This window comes from Cheilinus undulatus, linkage group 18, assembly GCF_018320785.1.
Source record: "Cheilinus undulatus linkage group 18, ASM1832078v1, whole genome shotgun sequence".
NCBI lineage: Eukaryota > Metazoa > Chordata > Actinopteri > Labriformes > Labridae > Cheilinus > Cheilinus undulatus.
The window spans coordinates 31,527,995-31,549,628 of record NC_054882.1 but is presented as its reverse complement, the minus strand read 5'-3'; the positions used below and the strand labels follow the sequence as shown (position 1 = coordinate 31,549,628).

General features: G+C 38.6%; 1 protein-coding gene across 1 annotated transcript; it reads left to right on the top strand.

The window, feature by feature from the left end:
- Positions 1 to 2,546: 2,546 nt before the first annotated feature.
- On the top strand, positions 2,547 to 14,040 carry fosl2 (FOS like 2, AP-1 transcription factor subunit). The gene is made up of 4 exons (XM_041812365.1): positions 2,547 to 4,059; positions 7,271 to 7,525; positions 8,242 to 8,349; positions 12,839 to 14,040. The coding sequence occupies exons 1-4, from the start codon at positions 3,931 to 3,933 to the stop codon at positions 13,385 to 13,387; spliced, it is 1,041 nt and encodes a 346-aa protein (XP_041668299.1). The 5' UTR covers positions 2,547 to 3,930; the 3' UTR covers positions 13,388 to 14,040.
- The last annotated feature ends 7,594 nt before the right edge of the window (positions 14,041 to 21,634 follow it).

Here is a 21,634-nt window from a genome sequence, read left to right as displayed (position 1 = left end):
GCACTGCCTGTAGATATCACCATAAGCTAGAGCACAGGTGTCAAACTCAAGGCCCGGGGGCCAAATCCGGCCCGTGGAACAGTTATCCGGCCTGCAAGATGATCTCATATTTCTGTTATAACTGGTCTGTCAGTAAAATAAGTATAAAAATGTGAACTTATTCTTGATGATTTAAGATATCCTTGTTGAGTCATAAAATCTGAAAAAATAAGGAGTAAAAATAATTAGATAAGAAGACAGGAATGTGGGAAAAGAAATCATTTTTTTTTAGTTTCACATTTTCAATTTAGCATCCCACAATTAGGTCTCAAACTTAGAATTGTGACTTCTAATTTCATACTTTGAGCATTTTTACTCATAATTTGGACTTCTCATATAGTATTTTGAGTTTTGAGATAATTAAATGTAATTTCTAAGTGATATTTTGACCTTTTAAACCAGTTATTTTGTATTTTACCTCATATTTCAACTCCAGACTTTGACTTCATAATCCCATAGTTTGACCTTTGAGAGTCACAATCTAAAATTTTGAATCATATTTTGACTTTTAATTTCATGATTAAAAATGTTTATTTCATATTTTGACCCTTTAAACTCATGATTTTGACTTATTTCTGATATATTTGCCATTAAAAAACATAATTTTTCAATTTCATGTTCTAACCTTTTTGAACTAATCAAGTTACTTTTCTCAGATGGTGAGCCTTTAAACTGAGCTTTTTAACTTTTTAAATATCAAATTTGTTTACCCTCAGTGCTAGTTTTTTTTTTGTATTTTATACTGGTGAAACAAGGTTGACAGTTTATGGTTAAAAAGGTGACCCTGTTAGGCCATCAGGTTAGACCTGAATCCAGAATCCGGCCCCTGCTGTGATTGGGTTTGACACCCCTGAGCTAGAGGGATGGCATGCATTACATTAGTATTGTATTAGGTAAAGTATAGAGCAGTAGCAGAAAGGTTCAGTTGTAAAAATAGTAGCAACTAGTCAAAGTTAGCCTGTTTCAAATGCAGCATGTAGCTGCAGCTCCATGAACTGCACTAAAGAAGAAACAGAGGCAACTTTGTATGGAACTGTTGAACACAAATATAACTTAAGATACCTTTGAGCACAAAAATGAGGCAAATGTTAGCCAGAGGCTAGCACCAATGCTGCAGGTCCAGCACACATGCGTTGATTTGAATGAGCACAGGTGTTTCTGTGGGTGGGGCTACTACAGTGGCTTCAGCTAGGTGAAACTGAAGCTCAAATCAAAGCTACTACCTTCCACTCCTTAAAAAAACAACTAATGTCAAATGATTGACTATCTGGAAAATTTTAATAGAAAATAAAATACGCTTGGAAAAAAGTAACTGACCCACAAATATCAAGAAATGTCCCTGCCTTCACCTCAGTGGTTTGTCTGCTCCTCAAAATTTAGATGAAAATGGGCCAAATACTTAAAACTGTTGTGGCCCTAAAGGTCAACTGCAAAAACTTTTATCTGAAGGAAAAAAAAAACATTTACATGAACTCTACGAACATTTCACTGTGTTTAAAAACATTTAGCGAAATAAAAATCATAAAATGCAAAAATATTTCATGGAAAAAATCATAGATAAAAAAAAATCAAAGAAAACTTTAATATTACAATGTAATGCAAAATATTTAATGAACCAAAACAATTTCATAAAATACACACAGTGCTTAACACATGTATTAGACCACCACCCAAAGTAAGGTTTATGCCCCAGATGCCCTAAATTAACAGCATTAGTAAAAATTGGTCAAACCAAAATCATTTTTTGTTTCTGCAATGGTAAATACACCAATATGTAGAAGCTCTTCAACTGAAATGATATTTTTAATGCTAAAATATAATTATTATTGTTATCCATGAATTTTCAGATTTACTGATTTACAAAAAACCTTAAAAAATAGTAAAGCACATTATTATATCTTGATTAGTATGTCAAATTATAGTTATTTACTTGCATTCCTGAACAGAAAAATGAGTTTCAGTGGTTGAATGTTATGCTTGATTAATTTCTGACTTCTCAGAGAAGCTCAGTGAGCTGGCTCAAATTTGGGTATAAAAGGTGAATTCAGTTTGAAATTCCTCATTCCTGTTCAAAATGGTAAAACATGGAGAGCTCAGTGAAAATGAAAGAGTCCGCATTAAAGCACTTCATGATGCTGAATGGTCTCTGACACAGGTGGTCTAATAAATTTGTTAAGCACTGTATGTAATACAAACATTTTATAAAACAGAAAAAAAAATCACCAAATGCACAAACAATTTATGAAACAGACAAAAAAATAACATAGTTCACAGGTTGAAAAAAAATCATGAAACAAAAATGTTCAACAAAAAACATAAAAAACACAAGGTTTTTCACAAAATGCAGAAAAAAACATAAAACACAAATAAAAATTAACAAAACGTTTTTACAGCATTTTATTAAACACAAAAGTATTTTGGTCAATGCAAAAAAAAGTATTTTGTGTAACAAATAATGAAAAACAAAAAAACATTAACTACATATTTTTGTGTTTCATAATATTTTTATTTTTACAAAATGGCTTATGAAATATCTCCACTCTCTTACCATGAGTTTAGCAATTTCCTTTTTTTTTTTTTTCTTTTTTAACCTTCAGAGACATTTATATGCAGTTGGCCCTTCAGGACCACCGTATTAAACAGAGTTCTTTTGTTTGGGTGAATAAACAATGTGGCAGCCAGTTCGTGTGATAACCGACCAACCGCTCTACCGTAATTTATATATTCATCCTGGGCTGAACTTAAACGGTGTGTATATACAGAAATTCAGGCAATCTATACTCAAGAGCTCGTTTTCGTGCTTTTAACCCACTCCTACTGGCGTGTGCGCATGTGCGTCGAACGCCTTTCACTGTTCTGACTGCCTGTTGCCTTTACTTCTGCGCCTAAAGCTTCATGTCTTCGTTTTTCTGCACTGATGATGAACCGAACCAGGACCCGCACGACGAGAGCTCCGAGTCCGTTGTGCTGCTGCTTCGAGGGGAGGGAATCCCTCCAGTGTCTGACGCTTCCTTTACCAAGGAAACCCACACGCTCTCTCTGACGCAACTGCCCATTTTAGGAAACATGCGTCAATGGACCAAAGCAAGTCAGACAAGTAGTGAACTCCACAGTAGGCACTGACGTCCGTGTCAGAAAATAAATCTCTCCACACACATTTGAGCTGCTTTGACTGCATCCCCACTTTTCGCTTATGTCTCCAGCGTGCGCTGTGCGAAGGCTGGCCGGAGCGGATCTCTCTTTTTCACTGCCTTATCCAGAATACGACCCCTCCCTGGATCAAGTCGCAACGCCCAGCAGTGACGTAGGCAGTTTCGTTGGTGTTGAAAAGCAGTTGCAGTTCTTCATAGTGCCATTGAAGTGAGTCATCTCTAGGAAGTGTGGTAAAAAGGAAAGAAAAAAAAGTTAGAAGTGTTCCGTGAGCAGCAGAGAGCTCAGTTAGAGTGTGTAGTCGGCAAAGAGACGGAAAATAGTCAGATTAGCCAAGCAATAGGCTTTAAAGCGAGAGTTAACCTGCGTGAGTCACTCTCTAACTCCAGGTTCACTTGTCTCAGCTGGATTTGACTGCTGAAGGTGTGCTACTGACTTTAGGTTCAAGTCCTCACCTGGAGGATCTCTGCTAGTGTAGTTTAGCCTTACCTGCAACGGGAGAATCCTAAAAGCACAATAACTAACAGCACATTTATAATACCTGCTAATATCAGTGAGATGTTTTAGGTTAGTGAAGCATATTTGCACTTTAACTTTGCCAACTTTTTTTCTCTGGATATCCAAAATTAACAACGTACCGAGTCAGAGGATTTTTCTGGTGCCTTTTCAGAGCGAGGATTTAACAGAAAGAGTTTCAGGAGAGATCAAACAGTCTACTGAAATCTTCCTCTTTCCTGGATCATGTACCAGGACTACTCCGGGAACTACGACACCTCCTCCCGCGGCAGCAGCACATCTCCGGCCCAGCCAGAGTCCTTCACAAGCGGCAGCAGCACGATCGGAAGTCCGATCTCTACCTCAAGCTACCAGGTAAAGCCAAGATGTCGAGACATCATAAGTGACATGTTACTATTCAACTATTTAACGCATAGCATCTTGCAATAACAGCTTAATGGTTCTCAATTTATTATTTTTACGCATTTTGGGGGAAATATATCGTGCGTCTCCGTGGGAAAAATGGATACACCAAGAACATAGCGCATCGTTAATTGATAAGATAACAGGATGTATGCAAAAGTACTTTAGACCTAACATTTACAGCCTTCCATAGCTATCTTGATGCAACAGACTTGCAGAACATGATGAAATGTTAGTTTTACGCACTGATTGGTGGTTTCAAGCGCTTAATTCCGCATTTGTCTCAGAACTTCTAAACGCACCTTATCAGGTTACATAGGCATATAAAATGGGATTTGTGATCTGCTGTAAAATGGGACACATTTAAACTGATTTGAGGCAGATTTCTCCTCCTGTCAGCTCGTACAGCTTTGGCATTTTTTGGTCTTTGCGCCTTTGGCCCCGCGCTGGGGTTGCATTTTACGCGCATGCATAATATAGACGATAAATCCTTTAGAACGCCTACATAACATACTCTGAGCTGTTTACACATTCCGCTAGTCTGGGCACAGATTAAACCTTTAATGGTAAATGCAAAAGGCATGCACTGCTTGTCTTGAAATCCGAATAACACCATGAGGGTGAGGTGATGACCAGCGTATTTTGGCAACAATATAGTGCGCAGCCGAAACAATGCAAAACGTGTTAAGTTAAATTTGATATTTTTAGGAAATGTATGCCGAAGTGGTATCAGAAATAGCACGATCCACGATAGGATGATTGCTTGATTGCCCATACGGCTGTCGCGCTTCACATGGCACATTTCCTCAAGCGGGAAGTGCGCACAGGCGGAGAGTGTCTTTCCTTATCGAGAAAATGCCATAAATCAAAACCAGTATATAACATATCTGCAGTCTGTGTCCCCAAATCACCAGATGTTCAGTTTTCATACATTCTCATTATGCTATGCATTACTGAAGGCGTGTCAGTGCAGCGTTAATGAGGACGCCTTGCCCGCACGTTCACAAATAATAGGATATAAATCCGGGAAATGGAATGTTGTTTACCCGCTCCTTGTCTTGTATGAGTGCACTTCTGTGGAAAAATCCTCGTCAGGCTCACGCAACCTGACGGTAAACGACTTTTGGCCAGCGTCTATCATTGCTCTGGTTCCCTGTAATCACAGACTGCTGTCTGTTTCTCATTACAGCGGGCTGGGACATGACCTCAGGTTTATTGAGACATCTCAAAACAAAGCATTTATTCTGCTTTTATTAGGCCAAACGTTTTAACAGGAAACTCAGGCTTCTTTTCAAAATAAACTTTAATGACCCCCCTTGATGGTTAATATCCTTCCCTTAACATTGTATATCCATTCTTTAAAGTGAATTCTTAACGCTCCTACATTGAATCCAAAAATACAGTTCTGGCTAACTGCTTGGCTTGTTACAGCTGGCTGCTTCCCCCCTTTACTGGAACTGAGCGCGTTTCACATGTGCTTAACAAATCCCATACACAATGACTCACCAGATAAACAAAGTTCCAATAGACTGCCGGGATATCCGACGGAAAGTCGGGAATAACGGGGATATGGGGACGTGCGTAAATTACGCACACAGGCAGGCAGGCTGCCCGTGTCCTTGTGGACCCCAGAGACGTGAAGAAACGCGGATCTGACATCAGTTCCCATGCTGTGATCATCTTCATGCACTTAGACTCAATAACCCAAGAGGGAGGAAAGTATGCAGAAGTTTATTTGATTTTTGGGTGCACTAAAACATTTCAAACATGATCGTCTAAGTGTAATGTTGGAGCAAGTTTTAGTTTGTTAAGAGTACTTTGAGTAAGGTGTGAAAAGTTCAGCTTAATTGTGTCAAACATGAGCAACTTATTAAAAGAAGTATACTACTTTTAAATTGCATTTAAAATAAACTTTTATGACGTGTTTTTCATCCTTACTGCCATTTATGTAAATTTCCTGCATATTTCCACTCTGCATTCGGCTCATTTGTAATATATGCCAGTATGCTCCAAGAGTAGCCACCAGTAGGTGATGGTATGACTAAGATATTTTTATAGGCTAATAAAAAGCAAAATATGAAGCGGAAGATCTCAACTAGTGGGTCATGACCCTAAAGTGGGTTGTAAAAAGTCTTACATATAAGGAAGTCCTTGGAAGACATGCATCTATAGTTAAATTTTTCTCAATTTTGCAGAAATATCAAGTGAAATTAGTTTGGGTTTTTTTGAGATCTTACATATTTATTTATCTAACTATCTAACTAAAATGTTTCCATTCTTGATCTCTTAAAAAGAAAACCTAGATTTGCATGTTATCACAACAAATAAGGTAAAATAAAAGCATGCATGGCTTCATAAGGCTTCTGTAGTTTCACACTTTTTAAACATGCTTGTTCAGTCCTGTCTCTTTGTTCAGTCTTGTGTTTTGCATTGAATACATTTGATTGGCTGAAGATTTTGGGGTTGACATTTCTCATTAAGGAGTTGGAGGTGGGTCCCGAGTAGAAAAATGCAGATTTAAAGGGCCCTTAGTATATTAAAGCTCAGTATTAGAACATTTTAAGTTAATAATTTATTGCATCAATAGTTTATTGCATCATATTTTAACTTCAGAAATTCATATAACTTTCTACCACTTGCTTATCTTTTATTCTCATAAAGGGCATGAAATGTCATATCATGCATATCATATCACTGAAAAAAGTGTCCATGCGACTGGTGAACCTTCACATGCACTCAGTGCTTAGTCAAAGTGTTAATCTGTATATTTGACCCCCTTCTAACAGTCAGACATGTCTAACACGTCCTCAGCACTGTTTGTGTTTTGTCTCATGGTTATTGTAGTAAAGTGAGATGCAGTGGACACCTTGGGCTTTCCCATGATTCACAGCATGTGTCACTGTTCCACTCCAGGGGTTACATACACACTGTTTTGCCTATGTGAATTGAATCATTACTATACACTAGAAATGTGGAAAATGTGTGAATTTGATAAAGGTGGGTGGTGGTGTGCGTGTTTCCACGATTGTGTCGACAGCAAACGGAGGCAGGTATAAAATTAGATCTTCAAAGGAATTAGTTGCAAGCATGTATCTATGCCAGGGGTGCAGGCTTGTTGAAAAATCTCCCAAAATCATATTTTTCTTTTCTGTTCTCTCTGCAGAAGTACAGGGTCGACATGCCCGGCTCCAACAGTGCCTTTATACCCACCATAAATGCAATCACGACCAGCCAAGACCTGCAGTGGATGGTCCAGCCCACCGTCATCACCTCCATGTCCAACCCTTACTCCCGCTCCCACCCGTACGGCCATCATCTGACCAATGGACCGGGGCTGCTGGGACACAACACGCTGGCTAGGCCTGGGGTCATCCGCTCCATCGGAGACGCCAGGGGCCGACGCAAGAGGGACGAACAGGTAGAACAAGACTCAAAAAACACATCTGGAGGGGAGATGTAGTCTATTTTTTATATTTTAAAGAATTATTTAAGAACAATTTTACTGCTGAATGTCTTTTGTAGCACTAAAAATGTGGGCTTCTTTTAATAGTAAGGCCAAAATTTAGATCTATTTCAGTGGAAATCTTTGAAGTTATTACAAAAATAAGGCCAGATTGTCCTCTCTCTTTTGGTTAAAATGTGAATGAAGGTCATTGAGTCTCTGTACTTTCTGTTCATTAAGAAAATGATTTTTATCTTTTTGGAACACATGATGATCAAAACTGCTGATGCTTTTGATCAATTTAGATGGTTGTAGGAGTTTAGCTGCAGTTTTTGATAATTATAAACAATAAATTAGCCACTGTTGGGTGTTTAGAACTTCCATTTTTGCTGCAGTGGTATCAAAAATATTTTCTTCTTATTTGATTTTTCTAGTATTTTAAATCTAAATGATAATTCCTTATTTAGACTAAGCATTTAAAATAATTATGTTTTGGGCATCTTTATCTGTAATTTAACAACAATATTGATTTACTTTTTTGGAAATATATTGATAAATCTTAAAAACTCGACATATTCCCCAGCCCGAACCAAGCTCCTGTTTATATTCTTGCCCTTCGATCCATATTGATTCTATTTGTCTGGCAAACATCTTATTTTACCTGCCATGTTTCCTTCTTTTCTTGCTCTTAGCTCACACCGGAGGAAGAGGAGAAAAGGAGGGTGAGACGTGAGAGGAATAAGTTAGCCGCTGCCAAATGCCGCAACCGCAGGCGAGAGCTCACCGAGATGCTGCAAGGGGTAAGTCTAAAACCTTACAACCGTCGCTGTCAGATCACAGTCTGTTTTTAGGGAATCGAAGAAAAATGACAGAAAAAATCAGTGCAGGGCATCATGTTCCTCTCTTGTGCTTCCTGTTTTGGTGCAATGGTTAGAAATTGCAAAAGCGACAATAGAAAATGTTTGCACAGAGAGAAAACATGTTGCACAAGATGAAAAAGTAAGTCATTCCTGAGAAGTCTGGCAGGAGTTCAGATTTTTGATGAGTGATTGAACTCCACACCTAAATTTACAACCTCGCATTACTGGTTCGACTCTCGCTGCGTCTCTGAGTGCAAGGTCTGAGTGACGAGCTGACAGGCGATGAAAAGCTTTTTGTCTCGGGCAGCTGTAGACAGAGGTAGGGCTGTCTGCAGCGGCCCTGCCTGGCAGACAGCAGCGGCAGCTAAATGGACTAATTAGCCGAATTACAGTGAGGTTGAGCTTGTCAGGCCTTAAAAAACCCCCAGGAATGGAATTTGCTGTAGGCAGCTGTCTCCATGAATGCGGGACATTTTGTAAAAAGGGGCCAATTGCTTGTCTCACAAGCCCACAGAGAAACACACGCTACACACACAGTCGTGCAGACACACACATCAAGGCATTGCTTCCAGGGAAAATTAAAAAAAAAATCTCCCTTCCATCTTCACACGCCTGTTTTTTAAAACCCCAAATAAGGAAGTGTCGCTTTCCAGTGAAGACAGGCAGGAGTATTTGTGTCCTCTTTGATTGATTGTATCGCCTTGGCTCCTTGTATACAACTTCCTCATACCTTTGCCCATGAGTCAAAGTTCTCAGACAGCATGTCAGCTTATCTGTGATGCCCCAAGCCTACGAAACGGCTTTTATGGGATCTGCTTTTGTCTTTTAATGCGACACATTAATGACGCACCAGACGCAAACAATGCAGACTCACATTCAAGCAGGCGGCTTTCACATTATACATCATAAATCCAAACGGCTCATGACAAATTCTTCTTATAATGTGATGTTTGTGCTACTTTCTATGAAACTGTGGCAAACAAATACTGCCCTCTTTTGGCACTTGAGGGAAAAACTCAAACATCTTGACTCACACTGTTGCAGGAACTAAAAAGAGTGGCTTTGCCTTAGCTTAAAATAGGCAGAAGATGGTCTTTTGTCACTAAATTTTCATGGAAATGCTGTTGGGGTATTTGATTTTAGAGAATTAGATGGACATCTGGTGGTTTTATGCTTAGAATGCACTGAAACAATTCTCGTCTGGCTGTTGTGTGCCATTTTAGATCTGTCTGCCTCCTTTTGGTCTTGCCGTCTCTGCACAGACTCTGTCTAATAAAAGACAAAAAATTGTCCTGAATAAACAAATTCAATATTGAGCTCTTTATAACAAGAGATCAAAGAAAAATGAGAATAAGATCTTGCTTCAAATGAACTTTTGTTTGATTTATAAAATTCTTCATCCATTATCTGAAGCGGTTATCCCTTGCAGGGTTGTGGGAGGCTAGAGCTGATCCCAGCTGTCATTGGGTGAGAGGTGGGTTACACCTCAGACAGATCATCAGTTAATCACAGGGCTGACATATAGAGACAAACAAGCGGTAGCGCTCACACCTACAGGCAATTTAGAGTCACCAGTCAGCACAAAGACGTGTTTTTGGACTGTGGGAGAACCCACTCCTAACAGAAAGGCCCTGCCTGATGGGAATGTAAGCCAAGAGACCGTGTTGCTTTGAGGCGACAGTGCTAACCACTACAACACCATGCAGCCCTGTCTCAATGATCTACTTTTATTTAACTTGCGTAAATACTACACTTGCTACATTTTTGTTCATAAGGGACTTGCTTCAAACAAATATATGCAATGGCTCTGGATTTTGAAGTCCTGGCATTCTCTGTCACTCCCCACGTACTCATTATGTGGGACTCGGATTCAAGTTTCCCGTTAAGCCTCCTAAATCCAAACAGCTCATGACAAATTCGTCATAAAGTGTTTTGTGTACTGCTTTCTATGAAACTGTAGTAAACAAATACTGCCATCTTTTGGCTCTTGAGAGAAATACTCAAACAACTCACTGCTGCAGGAACCAAAGATTGTGGCTTCATCACTGCTGAAAAAAGGCAGGTTGCTGTATGATGCAGTATTTTCCTTAGCAACCATTATCTGGTGATCTTAGGGGGGCTTAAATACACTGAAACACTTCCTGTCAGGTTCTCTCTGCTCTGTTTTTTTCATGTTCTTATGCCATCCTATGAAAGTGAAATATTGCTAGCATCAGGCCAAAACCTTCTTCTATATCACTCAAAGGTCATATCAGCATCCTTTTGACACTTTATATTGCTTTAACATTTGTTTAAACCAACTGACAGATTTAAAGAAGCACTGATTCATGGAAAAAAAAAAAAAGAAATCTTGAAAAATGGAGATACAAGGTTTTGGTCCAATGACTGCATTATGATCTCAGCTGTTACATATATGGGGCTTACCCTGAAGTTAGAAAAGTCCAGGGGCGTGCTTAACTAGAATCAGTTTTCTTAGCAGGTAATTATGTGCAGTTTCAAGCAATTTTTTGATGTGAAATGCCAAGAATTTAAACATTATTTCCAAAAAAAATGTTTGTCTAAAAACATACCAACATGTTGAGCGCAAAGTGTCCTTTTCATTGCAAAACCATGACATAGTATGCTGAAGATTAGTATCTTATTGCTAAATGAATGCATCGTTGGAATCATGATTTTTGTTTTGTTTGTATTGCATATTCTTATTTTCTGTGCAGTAAATACATTCTGTGCTGCAAACACAGTTGTCTCCCTTTTTGACCATCACCTCCTCCTACATGAGAATAAACAATAATATATCATGAAATAACAAAGTAATAGATACAAAGCAAAAACATGAACATAAAGATCAGGGTGGGTTATTTCTGACCCAAAGACAACACAGGGGAAAAGTTTTGATCAGAACTATTCATCATTTTAACGCAGAAAATGTTAACATTTGATATAAAGTTGCAAAAATTTTCCATATTGTTTCAGTCTGGCTACAAGAATATTATAGTTGTGATCACTACAGTCCATTTCTTTAATATAATCTTTATTTTTTGTATTTATCTATCATGACATTCAGCAGTAACATCCTTTATACCAACCTGAACTTCTGAGAAAACCATTCGTCGCTTTAGCCGTGCAAGCTCCTCCCTCATTCCGCTCATGCCTAACTTCATCAAAGATTTATATCTGGCTTTTTCCTTTATTTTGATACGACAGTGGAAACACAAGGAAGTAGTTCCAGAGAATGGGGAATTAAATGTAAGAAAATAAAGCCATGGGTCAGACTGAAACCCGCTTGGAGGGCAAGCCTCCGTACATGGGAAGCGACCCAGACGATCAGTGCCCGCCAAACAGAGATAAAAAAATGATCTTTTTCAGCTACCATACTTGTGGCCAGTGTGATAAACTCTGTAAAATCCTTGTTTCCTTTTTCTTGTTTGTCCATTTCTGTTTATTTTTTTAAATGTAGTTTTCTATACTTATGTACTTTGAGTTTTGTTTTTTTGTTTTTTTTTTTGGCATAAATACTGATTTCATATTAAACTTGTTTCAGAGATATCATGCAATTGGCTTGGATTTGAATTAAGAGGTTATTTAAAAAAAAAAAAAAACTAGAGACCTTAGCAATGAAGTATTTAATGAAAAAGAGCATCCTTCACAAACCGGTCATAGGAAGAAACTTATTCTTAAAACTCTTACTCTTGACATTCATCAAGGTTTTTCTTATCTGAAATCAGTCAAAATCACTGTTACTCATATTTCAGTGTTGATATGCCAATGTAAGATTATTACTTATTGTGTTTTTCTTAATTTAGCACACACTTTATAAACAACAAAAATAAATACATGATGTAAAAGTTGTCAACTTTGATTTTGATTATGCAGTGAGATCGAAAACGTAGATTTTATTCACAACAATAAGGACCCACCTTCATATAGCCACATTTTGCTTTGCACATTTACACTAAATTCCTACTAAATGTATGCTATGTAAATTTAGGAAATAAACTTGAAGTTGCTGCCTTTTTTTGAACAAAAGTGAAAATGATTGATTTTCAGAAGGTATTAAAGTTCCAGAATGACACTTAAAGTTTGATAAGATATTTTAAAAATGATGTTGGCTCAAAAAGATGGTTCTTTTTAAGCAGAACTGCATAATTATTGTCATAATGTGGCATTTTAAATCTAAATTTGTATTTAGAATCGCTTGAAAATAGTGCACATAATTTCATGATAAGCAAAAACTTCCAGGGAGCATTTCCCTGGATCCAAAGTTTTGGCTTAGCCCTGGATATTTAACACTGGGGTGGGTCATTCCTGACCCCAAGAAAAGACAAAGGTTAAGAGGAAATGTAAGAAATATCTCAGGAATATGTTGTTGAAAGAGGTCCACAGTACTCTAGCTTTAAATGCTAAATCTTCTCTGTTTTTCTCCTCTCAGGAGACGGAGAAGCTGGAGGAGGAGAAGGCCGACCTGCAGAAGGAGATCGAGAGTCTGCAGAAGGAGAAAGACAAGCTGGAGTTCATGCTGGTCGCCCACAATCCCGTGTGCAAGCTCCCCATCGAGGAGCGCCACCAGCCATCCGGGCACCAGCAGCATCACCAGCAGCAGCAGTGCGCCCCCCTCCCCCTAACCATGCGCCCTAACATGGGCCCCCGCGCTCAGATGAACCAGGTGGTGGTGAAGCAGGAGCCCGAGGACGACGAGGTGGCAGGCAAGCCACAGCGCTCCGTCATCAAGCCAATCTGCCTGGGCGGCGGCGGGATGTATTGCACAGACGGAGACAGCCTGAACACGCCAGTGGTGGCAGCGTCCACCCCGGCCGCCACACCCAACGCCCCCAGCCTCATATTCACCTACCCGAGTATGCTGGAGCCCGACAGCCCCTCACCCTCCTCCGAGTCCTGCTCCAAGGCCCACCGGCGCAGCAGCAGCAGCGGTGACCAGTCTTCAGACTCGCTCAACTCGCCCACCCTGCTCGCCCTCTGAGCGTGGCTCGGCTCAGCTGAGAAACAAACACTGTGGCTGAAGGCGCGCCCCCTCTCCCTCCCCTCCAGTGTCTTTTAAAGACTTCAGAGCACATTCGACAGTCCAGACCAAGCTGACCGTGTGAGCCGTTTCCCCCGCTGCAGGGAGACCACAAGGGCTACGCCATGTGTTTCTTCTTGTTCTGCTTCAGTGTGAATTTTTTTTTTTGTACAAGTGTGTGCAACAATCCTAACAAGTGTCATCCCTTCGCCATTTCAACTCCAGAGTGTCAACTTGTTTACTGAGCAGACGATTCTGAAGAATGCTGAAATCTGGCTACTTGTGAGTTGATGTGACTGACTACAACTAGAGAGCGCGTTCTTAATATATAAATATATATATATATTTTTAAAAATGTTTAAAAGCCATGCGGCCAACACTTGCACTCCGCCAAGACGAATCAATAAATCACTAAACGAGGTCAGCGTTCGACTGGAATTTCCGAGGAGAGACAAAGACAATGAGCGAGGACTTCTCAGTGTTTTCCTTTCAGATTTTTGGACCTTGATTCAGGAACCGTTACTACGAGTGTGTACACATTTCTGACGCTATTTCCATCTCTTTAATTGTATTTATGGCCTGTGCTGATGAAATTTTATAAAGTGTTTCGTTGACGACATTGTCCTCTCCTTTATCTGCCTGTAGAAAAGCAAAACGGTCGTACGAACGGGGCGACCGAAGCACTCCTCAGTGTTGCAAAGGATACGAGCCAACTTTTAATCAATGACTAGTTCCTCAATACTCTATACCTTCTATTTTTGCCATAGTGGCTTGACTTTACAGTAGTATTGGTGTGCTTTTCCTCGGTGATTCTGTACCTGAACTTTACAACCTGTTTATGACAAAGTGTATGTGATTTACATTGATGTCAGGGATATCTCTCATGTGTAGTAGAAACCCCCGTCGTGAAGAGCGCTGCAGGGCTGCCGGCTGTCAAACGGTCTAGCCAAAGTGTTGCAGAGGTGGTACGGAAAGTTGTCTTTTGCGTTATTGTGTCACATTTGGAAGGTTGTCTTTTTTTTCCACTTAGACGATGTAAAAGTTTAAAACCCCTCCTACACTGGATTCTGTTCTTTGTTTTTCTTTTCTTTTTTTTCTTTTTTTTTTTTTTAAATAAAGGTCTAACCTTTTTAAGCACTGCCTCTTATGGGGTGCAGATTGTAAAAACGCAATTGCTTTTTGCAAAATGATATATTTTCAGTATTAAATATGAGAAATATAAGTAGTACAAGTTCTTCACATTTGACTCACTTTTCACACACAAGAGACTTAAATAATTACAAATTTTACATTTGAAAGTTAAATCTGTATTAAGTATAAATATATTAAATGTACATGTAAAATGCTTTTACATACATTTAACATAGAGGGGCCATTCATACCATGTGTTAACATCCATTTTGGACAATCAAATGCCAAGTTGACTGCACTTTGCATTAACAATTTGTCTTCAGGGATGGCTTGCAAACCTAACTCTTACTTGCCGGTCTGTTTCCCTGATTTAAACTTTAATTAATGGAGGCTGGTGGTGCTGCTTTAACAGCTTTTCTCCCTCAATATGTCATTAACATGCCTTTAAAGCTCAAGGGGATGTTTTTTTTAGCTTGTGTGATATTGGTTAGATTTAAATGACACCTTGATTCAACACCACAAATGACAAGTGAGTAGTGATGTATCATCAGAGAGCAAGCCGGTCCTATGAGCTGCCTCTATAACAAGAGGAGCCAGAACCCATTTGAGAGCCAGGTTTTGTTGTATTAAGCCAAATGATCTGGATCTTTAAAACAGCTGAAATTCCCATCATTGTAAACAAGACTGAATAAAGTAAATGGACTACAGTATTTGTTTACTGGTGGACATGAAGGCCTTTAATGCATACCAGTAGGTGTAGCGTCTATGCTACCAAACCAGTCCCTATGAAGACATATCAGACCATCACTACTTTATGCTGTCTGAGCTATCAGATATTTTTAGTACGTACTGAGGTGCATCCACACAAATCATTAAGGAATATTCCCTTGATGTCTTAATGTCCAAAATGGCTGTTAATGCAAGGTGTAAACAGGGTCCTGGACTTAACATTTATATTTTGATTAAATATTTAGATTTAACATTCGTCCATATACAGACATAGTTAAATTATTTATGTCTCTGATGTGTTGAAAATAATCAGACTACATGAATATAGCCAGATTCTGGCCTCACTTAATTGTCACAGCTCATTGTCAAACATTAGGCTTGAATATGAACGCCAGGAACGCTCTTGTACCATGACATAATCAGTGTGACTAAGACACCTTAAGACTACGATTTGACAAGACTAGCGTTTCAGAATTTCCCTTGTATCTTCTGTCTAGTTTGACACCCTAACCTTACAATAATGACATGAACTCTGACGCCTACCAATAGGAGAGCATTTGTGCTATTTTTGTATCATTTACTAGAGTGGCATTCTTCAAGCTCAAAAACCAACTCTTTTCTCCCTTCGGGCACCTAATGTTTACATACAGTGAAGCTAACGCATTTAGGCTACTGGGCTAGTTTTACTGACGTTATCACATCTATAGCTCAAGTTCTCTTTAAAGGATCACTAGTCCAGTTTTCTATTTGATACAAAGGGCAGGTTCACAATTTTCTCTTATTTATTTTCTGTTTAAGACACATTGTTGTTTTATTTGATTGCTGTTTTGGTCTATGGACTAGCTCACACTTGTGAAGACAGTCATGACAACAGCATCCGATGAATTGTTGCGATCACACTTTGTAGTGTTGCCGGGACAGGACCAAGTCTGTTCAGGCCTTAAATGTGAAGAAGAGTAACTAAAGATTGAAAATATATCAAATTGCTATCAGTTTTTACGATCTGCTGCCCATAGCCTCTCAGGGCAGGTCAGGTTTCAAAAAAGCCAAAAAGGGTTTGTGTGACACATGTAATCCTGTAATTCGTACGTCTTTTGTCTCAAAAGGAGGGATCTTAGCTCCAATCTGAAAAGCCACTGTGGTCTAGACTGTCGCCAGCAGCCAATGATGTCAACCCTGTTTATACTGTGTTTTGTAAATCTGTCACTTTTAGTAAAGAAACATAAAATTCAACTCAGATGTGCTGATTTATGGCTGTGTACGCCCACATGGAGGTACTGGGTTTAAAGGCAACACGGTTGATGATAAGGAAGGGAAAATTGTACAGCTGGCCTGACATGGAAGAGGGGAGAATATCTCTAAGGTTTTATGAAGCACTTCTTTTGCATTATTTTTTACATGTGTGTGATTTTAAAGGGACGAGGGTTTTCAATACCGTGCACTGCGAGGGACACAACAGCGATGTCTGGGAGTTTTTTTGTTTACTTCAAACATTCCTAATAAATACGTCAGGGGAAAAGTGTTAAAGAGGAACTGAAGTTGTTATTGGAAGATTCTTTGCTGAGCTGGATGTGGGGGGAAAAAACGGATTTTGTAATTCAATACAAGCTGCTGCTACTTTGGAAAGAACATGTCGGCTGTTTGGGTTTTACATCACTGCTTGTGATAGGAAATGGATGTAATAGAAAATATTTCATCCTAACTTAAAGAAGTAACCAAAAACATTACTGTGGGCGAGTCTGATGTCTGTATGTTAAAATAATAAAGAGAAGCCCCTTGATACACGTAGGAAAGCCATTGACTGTAGATCTTCTGCTGTACATGTCATCTACTGTCCGTCGCCTGTTTTCAACTATTACTTCTTTTCCAAATGCTTTAACTGTTTAAAATGATTCAAAATTAATAAAAAACAGCAATATGTATAGCAGTGTTTGTTAATTTAAATGAATAATATTAAAAAAAAACATTTTCAAACGGATGTTGTATTTCATTTATTTATCAAAATTCCATCTCCCCTTTTTTAAATGATCTTTTATAGATTTTTTTTTTTTTATTATTTACAGACTTGTATGTTTCAATGCTACAGTGTTACAAAGTCATTTAGCCAAGTTGTTCTCAACTGGTCAGGTATCAGGACCCACCATCAACCCTTAAGAGAAATCACGACCCAATGTTTGAAAATGTTCAACTACTCAGATTTATTCATTAAAGAAGTGTTGCAGTTTTAACCATAAATGGTTAAAAATATTGAACAAAATACAAAGCAAAACACACATCGGAGCATTTTTACACTATTTTCCCAAGACAGCATGGAATTTGGTAATTTCTTGATGATTTTCCTTGTTATCCAAGGAAAACCACCTCTGTAATCCAAAGAAAATGAGATAAATAAGTAGAAATCTCAAAAAAAAAAAACCTGAAATTTATTCATCATTATGCGAAAAACATAAAACTTAGGGCTTCTGTTCTGTACATTGAATTAGAAGCATTTACGCCCCACTGAAAAGAGCTTCACAACCCACTTTTGGGTCTTGACCCACGCGTTGTGAACCACTGATTTAGTGGACACTTTAGTGATATACATCTAAGACTACGTTCGACACAAGCAAAGATCTAGACAGGAGGAACAAACATCAGTAAGTTACACAAAGTCCAGTCAGACACAAGTGCTGCAATGTGGTGCCAGAGGCAACGCACATGGAGTGTAGAGACGTTATGCCTTTGTTCAGATCGGATGGTAGAAAGAGCTGTAAACTACACAGAGAGAAAAACAGTGGAGAATGAGATGCAGGAAAGGAGCCACATACCAGGAAATATCTTGGATGGCCTGCTTTGAGGATAACAGCTTATGTCCAAGGGGCTTATCTTACCACTATAATTTGTGGCGTGTTTGTGTGTCTGTCTCGATTTCCACGCCACACCGTTGAACCAATTGCCCTCGATATCTCTCAGAGAACTTCTTTGGTGTACTGGGTTGAAACTGCTATGATAAAAGATCATAAATATGAGCAGATTTTCTATAAAATCCTTGAATGTTGCACTGAGTTATCATTTGTGGATGTCCCCTTCTTCTTCTGAGTTAATGGCAGTTCACAACCAGTTTGTGAAGATGCATATCACCACCTACTATACATGAGCATGCAACCTGAGAGCAACACACACTTCAGGTGAGGACTTCCCCTGGATGATGGTCCTCTTTTCTCTCTCTCTTCTTCTTTCACGGCCACAGGTGGCTTTTCTGGCACCACCCTTTCCCTCTTACTGTTCTAAATTGTTGTCAGGTGGCCTTAAAACACAAGGTTTTGCGATTTGCTGCTCCGTAGTTGCTGGATATTTGCTTACAACTACTCCCACTTCACTTCCCCACCATGCCAAAAAGCAGATGGCGTTCACTTTCAGAAACACGCTCAAATAAATAAACTAGAAGGAGCTCAGGAGTCTACTGAAGCCACAAGTAGGCTTTTATATTATTTTTCCTGCCATGACTGTCTCAGATTAACTCATGTTGAATTAATTGGTGATGGTGAGGCACATGTTCAGGAGGTGTGGCTTTTGACGGCTTGTGTTTACCCCCAAATAACACAACAAATGCAATTACATTGCCTGTTTTTCATTTAGAAGAACTTACTGCTGCTTGCAGGGATATTAACATCACAAGATGAATGTTTGGGACGTCAGAAAGCAAGTTTAAAGACTTAAATATGTGGAAAGAAAATATTGGTGACTGTGTCAGTGTCTGGTAAAAACAACGCAAACAGCGCTGACTCGCCATGAAAAATTCTTGTAGAAATACACAGTTGGGCAACTCTTTCTTAATCTCTTCAATTATTGCAAAATACAAAAAAAATACGAAGCTGGTTTGTTGAATAGAAATACCGTTATACCTTACATGCACAGTGCAGAAATATCCTTGATTTTAATGCCCAACAGTCCAGCACTAACATTTTAGCCTTGTTTAAGTCTCCTTGATCATACTAAACTTACTTTGTCATAGTTTTAGTCTTGCTTCTTTCATGAAAAAAGATAGTCTACTTAAATATTTAGTCATAGTTTCCATTGAGTGAAGCAGAAAAATAAAGTTAGACACTCACATCAATACAACAAAAAGACTGAAGAAAAAGGAAAAAGGTCTGCTCACCAGGAAGCTCCTAATCCAAGCACTTATCAACAAGTGATGTTTGAGCCAACATACTGTCCCTCAGACAAGTCTGATTCATTTTGTTGTTGTTCTGTATTGTATTTATTTCTTTTGACAACATGGACCTATGGGTCTGACATAAAGAGTAAAGTAGTTATCATTTTTAGAAAGAAAAAAAAACATGATTAAATGCATGCTTTGTGTCTCTTTCAGCACATTTTAGTTAAGCCACTGTGTTGTAAACAAAGTCCACCACTGATCCTTGATGTCTCATTTTAATGTAAAGCCCGACAGACGGCTAAGTGGACAAGTCAGAAGTCATCTGCACCTTGTGTTATCAAACTTTAACCTTTAACTTTTCATGAATTCTGTTTCCAATCCGTAACAAGTTCCTTGTTTCATGTTTTCTGTCAATAAAAAGCAGGTCTGTATCCAAACAGGAAGTCAGTCACCCTTAGTCTAAAACAGAACAAAGAGCCAACATGAAACAACGGTAGCAGCTAGAGGAATTTCAAATGTGACAGCAATGTGATTAACAGCAGAAATTCAAAGATAAGTCATGAGAAAATGCCCTAATATTTCTACATGTTTGGCTCAAGTGTGAACTCACACACATATTTACTGCTTGTTGTTTAAGAAAGCGTTTGAATTTGAAGATTGTATTTAAAGTGTAATGTTGACATGAAACCACTAGAGGACAGAAGTTAATTATCAAACTCTCATCTGCATCTTTATTCGCAAAACAGCTACAGCAGCTCTCAATGAATTCTTCCATCATGACTGTTTTGAGTTTACCCCTAAATGTTCGAGAGGCTGATGAGATTAGCAGTGCTCTTACCTGCTTGTTTTTTTTAATTACATATAACATTTTACAAATACATGAACCTTATTCAGTCCACTTCCCAAAATATAAATGTTTTCCTCTTTGTTGTGTTTAATAAGGCTGGGATTTTTTTTTTTTTTTTTTTTACCAGTTTGGTCTGAAGAAGCAGAAGCCGGAAAACTGTGTATTTTTAAGAGACATCCAGTATATGTCCACCTAATTCTTCAAGTACATGTACACTTATTTCTAATTTTTTTCTTTCATAACACTCAAACTATGATAAACACTAAACAGCCTGGAAATAAACTGTATCAGTATCTGTGCATTGATACAAAATATATAGTTGCCACTGAGCACAATATAATTTTGATAATTGATAAGTCATTACATTTGATATTTTGTTAAAGCCTTTTATATAAACAGTACATTGGATGAAAAGTTTAATATTTGTCTGTGTTGAACCTGAAAAATTGTTATCTTTAAGAGTTCTTCCTGTTCTGACCAGATGACAGCTCATAACATATGTGCTTACCGCCCCCGTGTGGAGGTAAAAGGAATTACAACAATGGGGGTGAGCCTTTATGTCACTCTATTCACTCTAAAGCACATTTTCTGTGAACACACAAAGCACATGAAATGCTTCAAATAGGACTAATAAAACAATTAGGATTGATTATAGTATTTTATATTATTTTATCCCATGTTTTCTCTATTTTATAGTCATACTCATGCACTTTACCTTGTCTTGTATATCATGATTGTGTGTGTTTGTGTATGGATTGATTTGAGTTGTTTGCAACAAGGCTCCACTCAGGATATGCCCCCATGATCATTGTGGGAGGCAAATCTTGCCTCTGGCCTGAAATCCTGTAGTGTGTGGCCAGCCTAACACAGTTCTCAGACTTAAGAAAGATTGCCACCCATTGCCAAAGTGTCCATAGCATCACTGGAGCAAAGAGGCAGTTGCAGAGCTATACCCCATAAGTACACACTCAAAAGTCTGCAACCCCACTTACCAACTTAGCAGATAACTCTACTCATGGTGCAGAAATGTTGACTATAAAAAACAATAATCCACCAGAAACAAGAGCAAAGGAATCTCAGCAGGGATCACTGAACAACAGGTAGCATCTAAGCAGAGATCAATACATCTAAAAACATCTTAACGGTATCAAAACATAATGCCCGAGTGCATGCTTGGAAAACTTTGCCCCCCAGATATGAAATGGCACTGGGTGTAGTTTAGAATAAGTGATTCTCTACAGAGCTTGATTAACACTGATGAATCAACAATGTAAAATACTCTCAACACTGAAGGCCATTTAACTGTGAATGGAGTCAAAATTACACCTTGAGTGTTAAAACCAACTCTGGCATGTTTAATGAA

What these genes read in the sequence shown, in the direction of transcription:
- fosl2 (XM_041812365.1), top strand. Translation starts at nt 3,931, where the DNA reads ATGTACCAGGACTACTCCGGGAACTACGACACCTCCTCCCGCGGCAGC. An exon ending in TCTCTACCTCAAGCTACCAG is followed by an intron (nt 4,060 to 7,270) that starts GTAAAGCCAAGA and finishes TTCTCTCTGCAG; the next exon opens with AAGTACAGGGTCGACATGCC. An exon ending in TCACCGAGATGCTGCAAGGG is followed by an intron (nt 8,350 to 12,838) that starts GTAAGTCTAAAA and finishes TTCTCCTCTCAG; the next exon opens with GAGACGGAGAAGCTGGAGGA.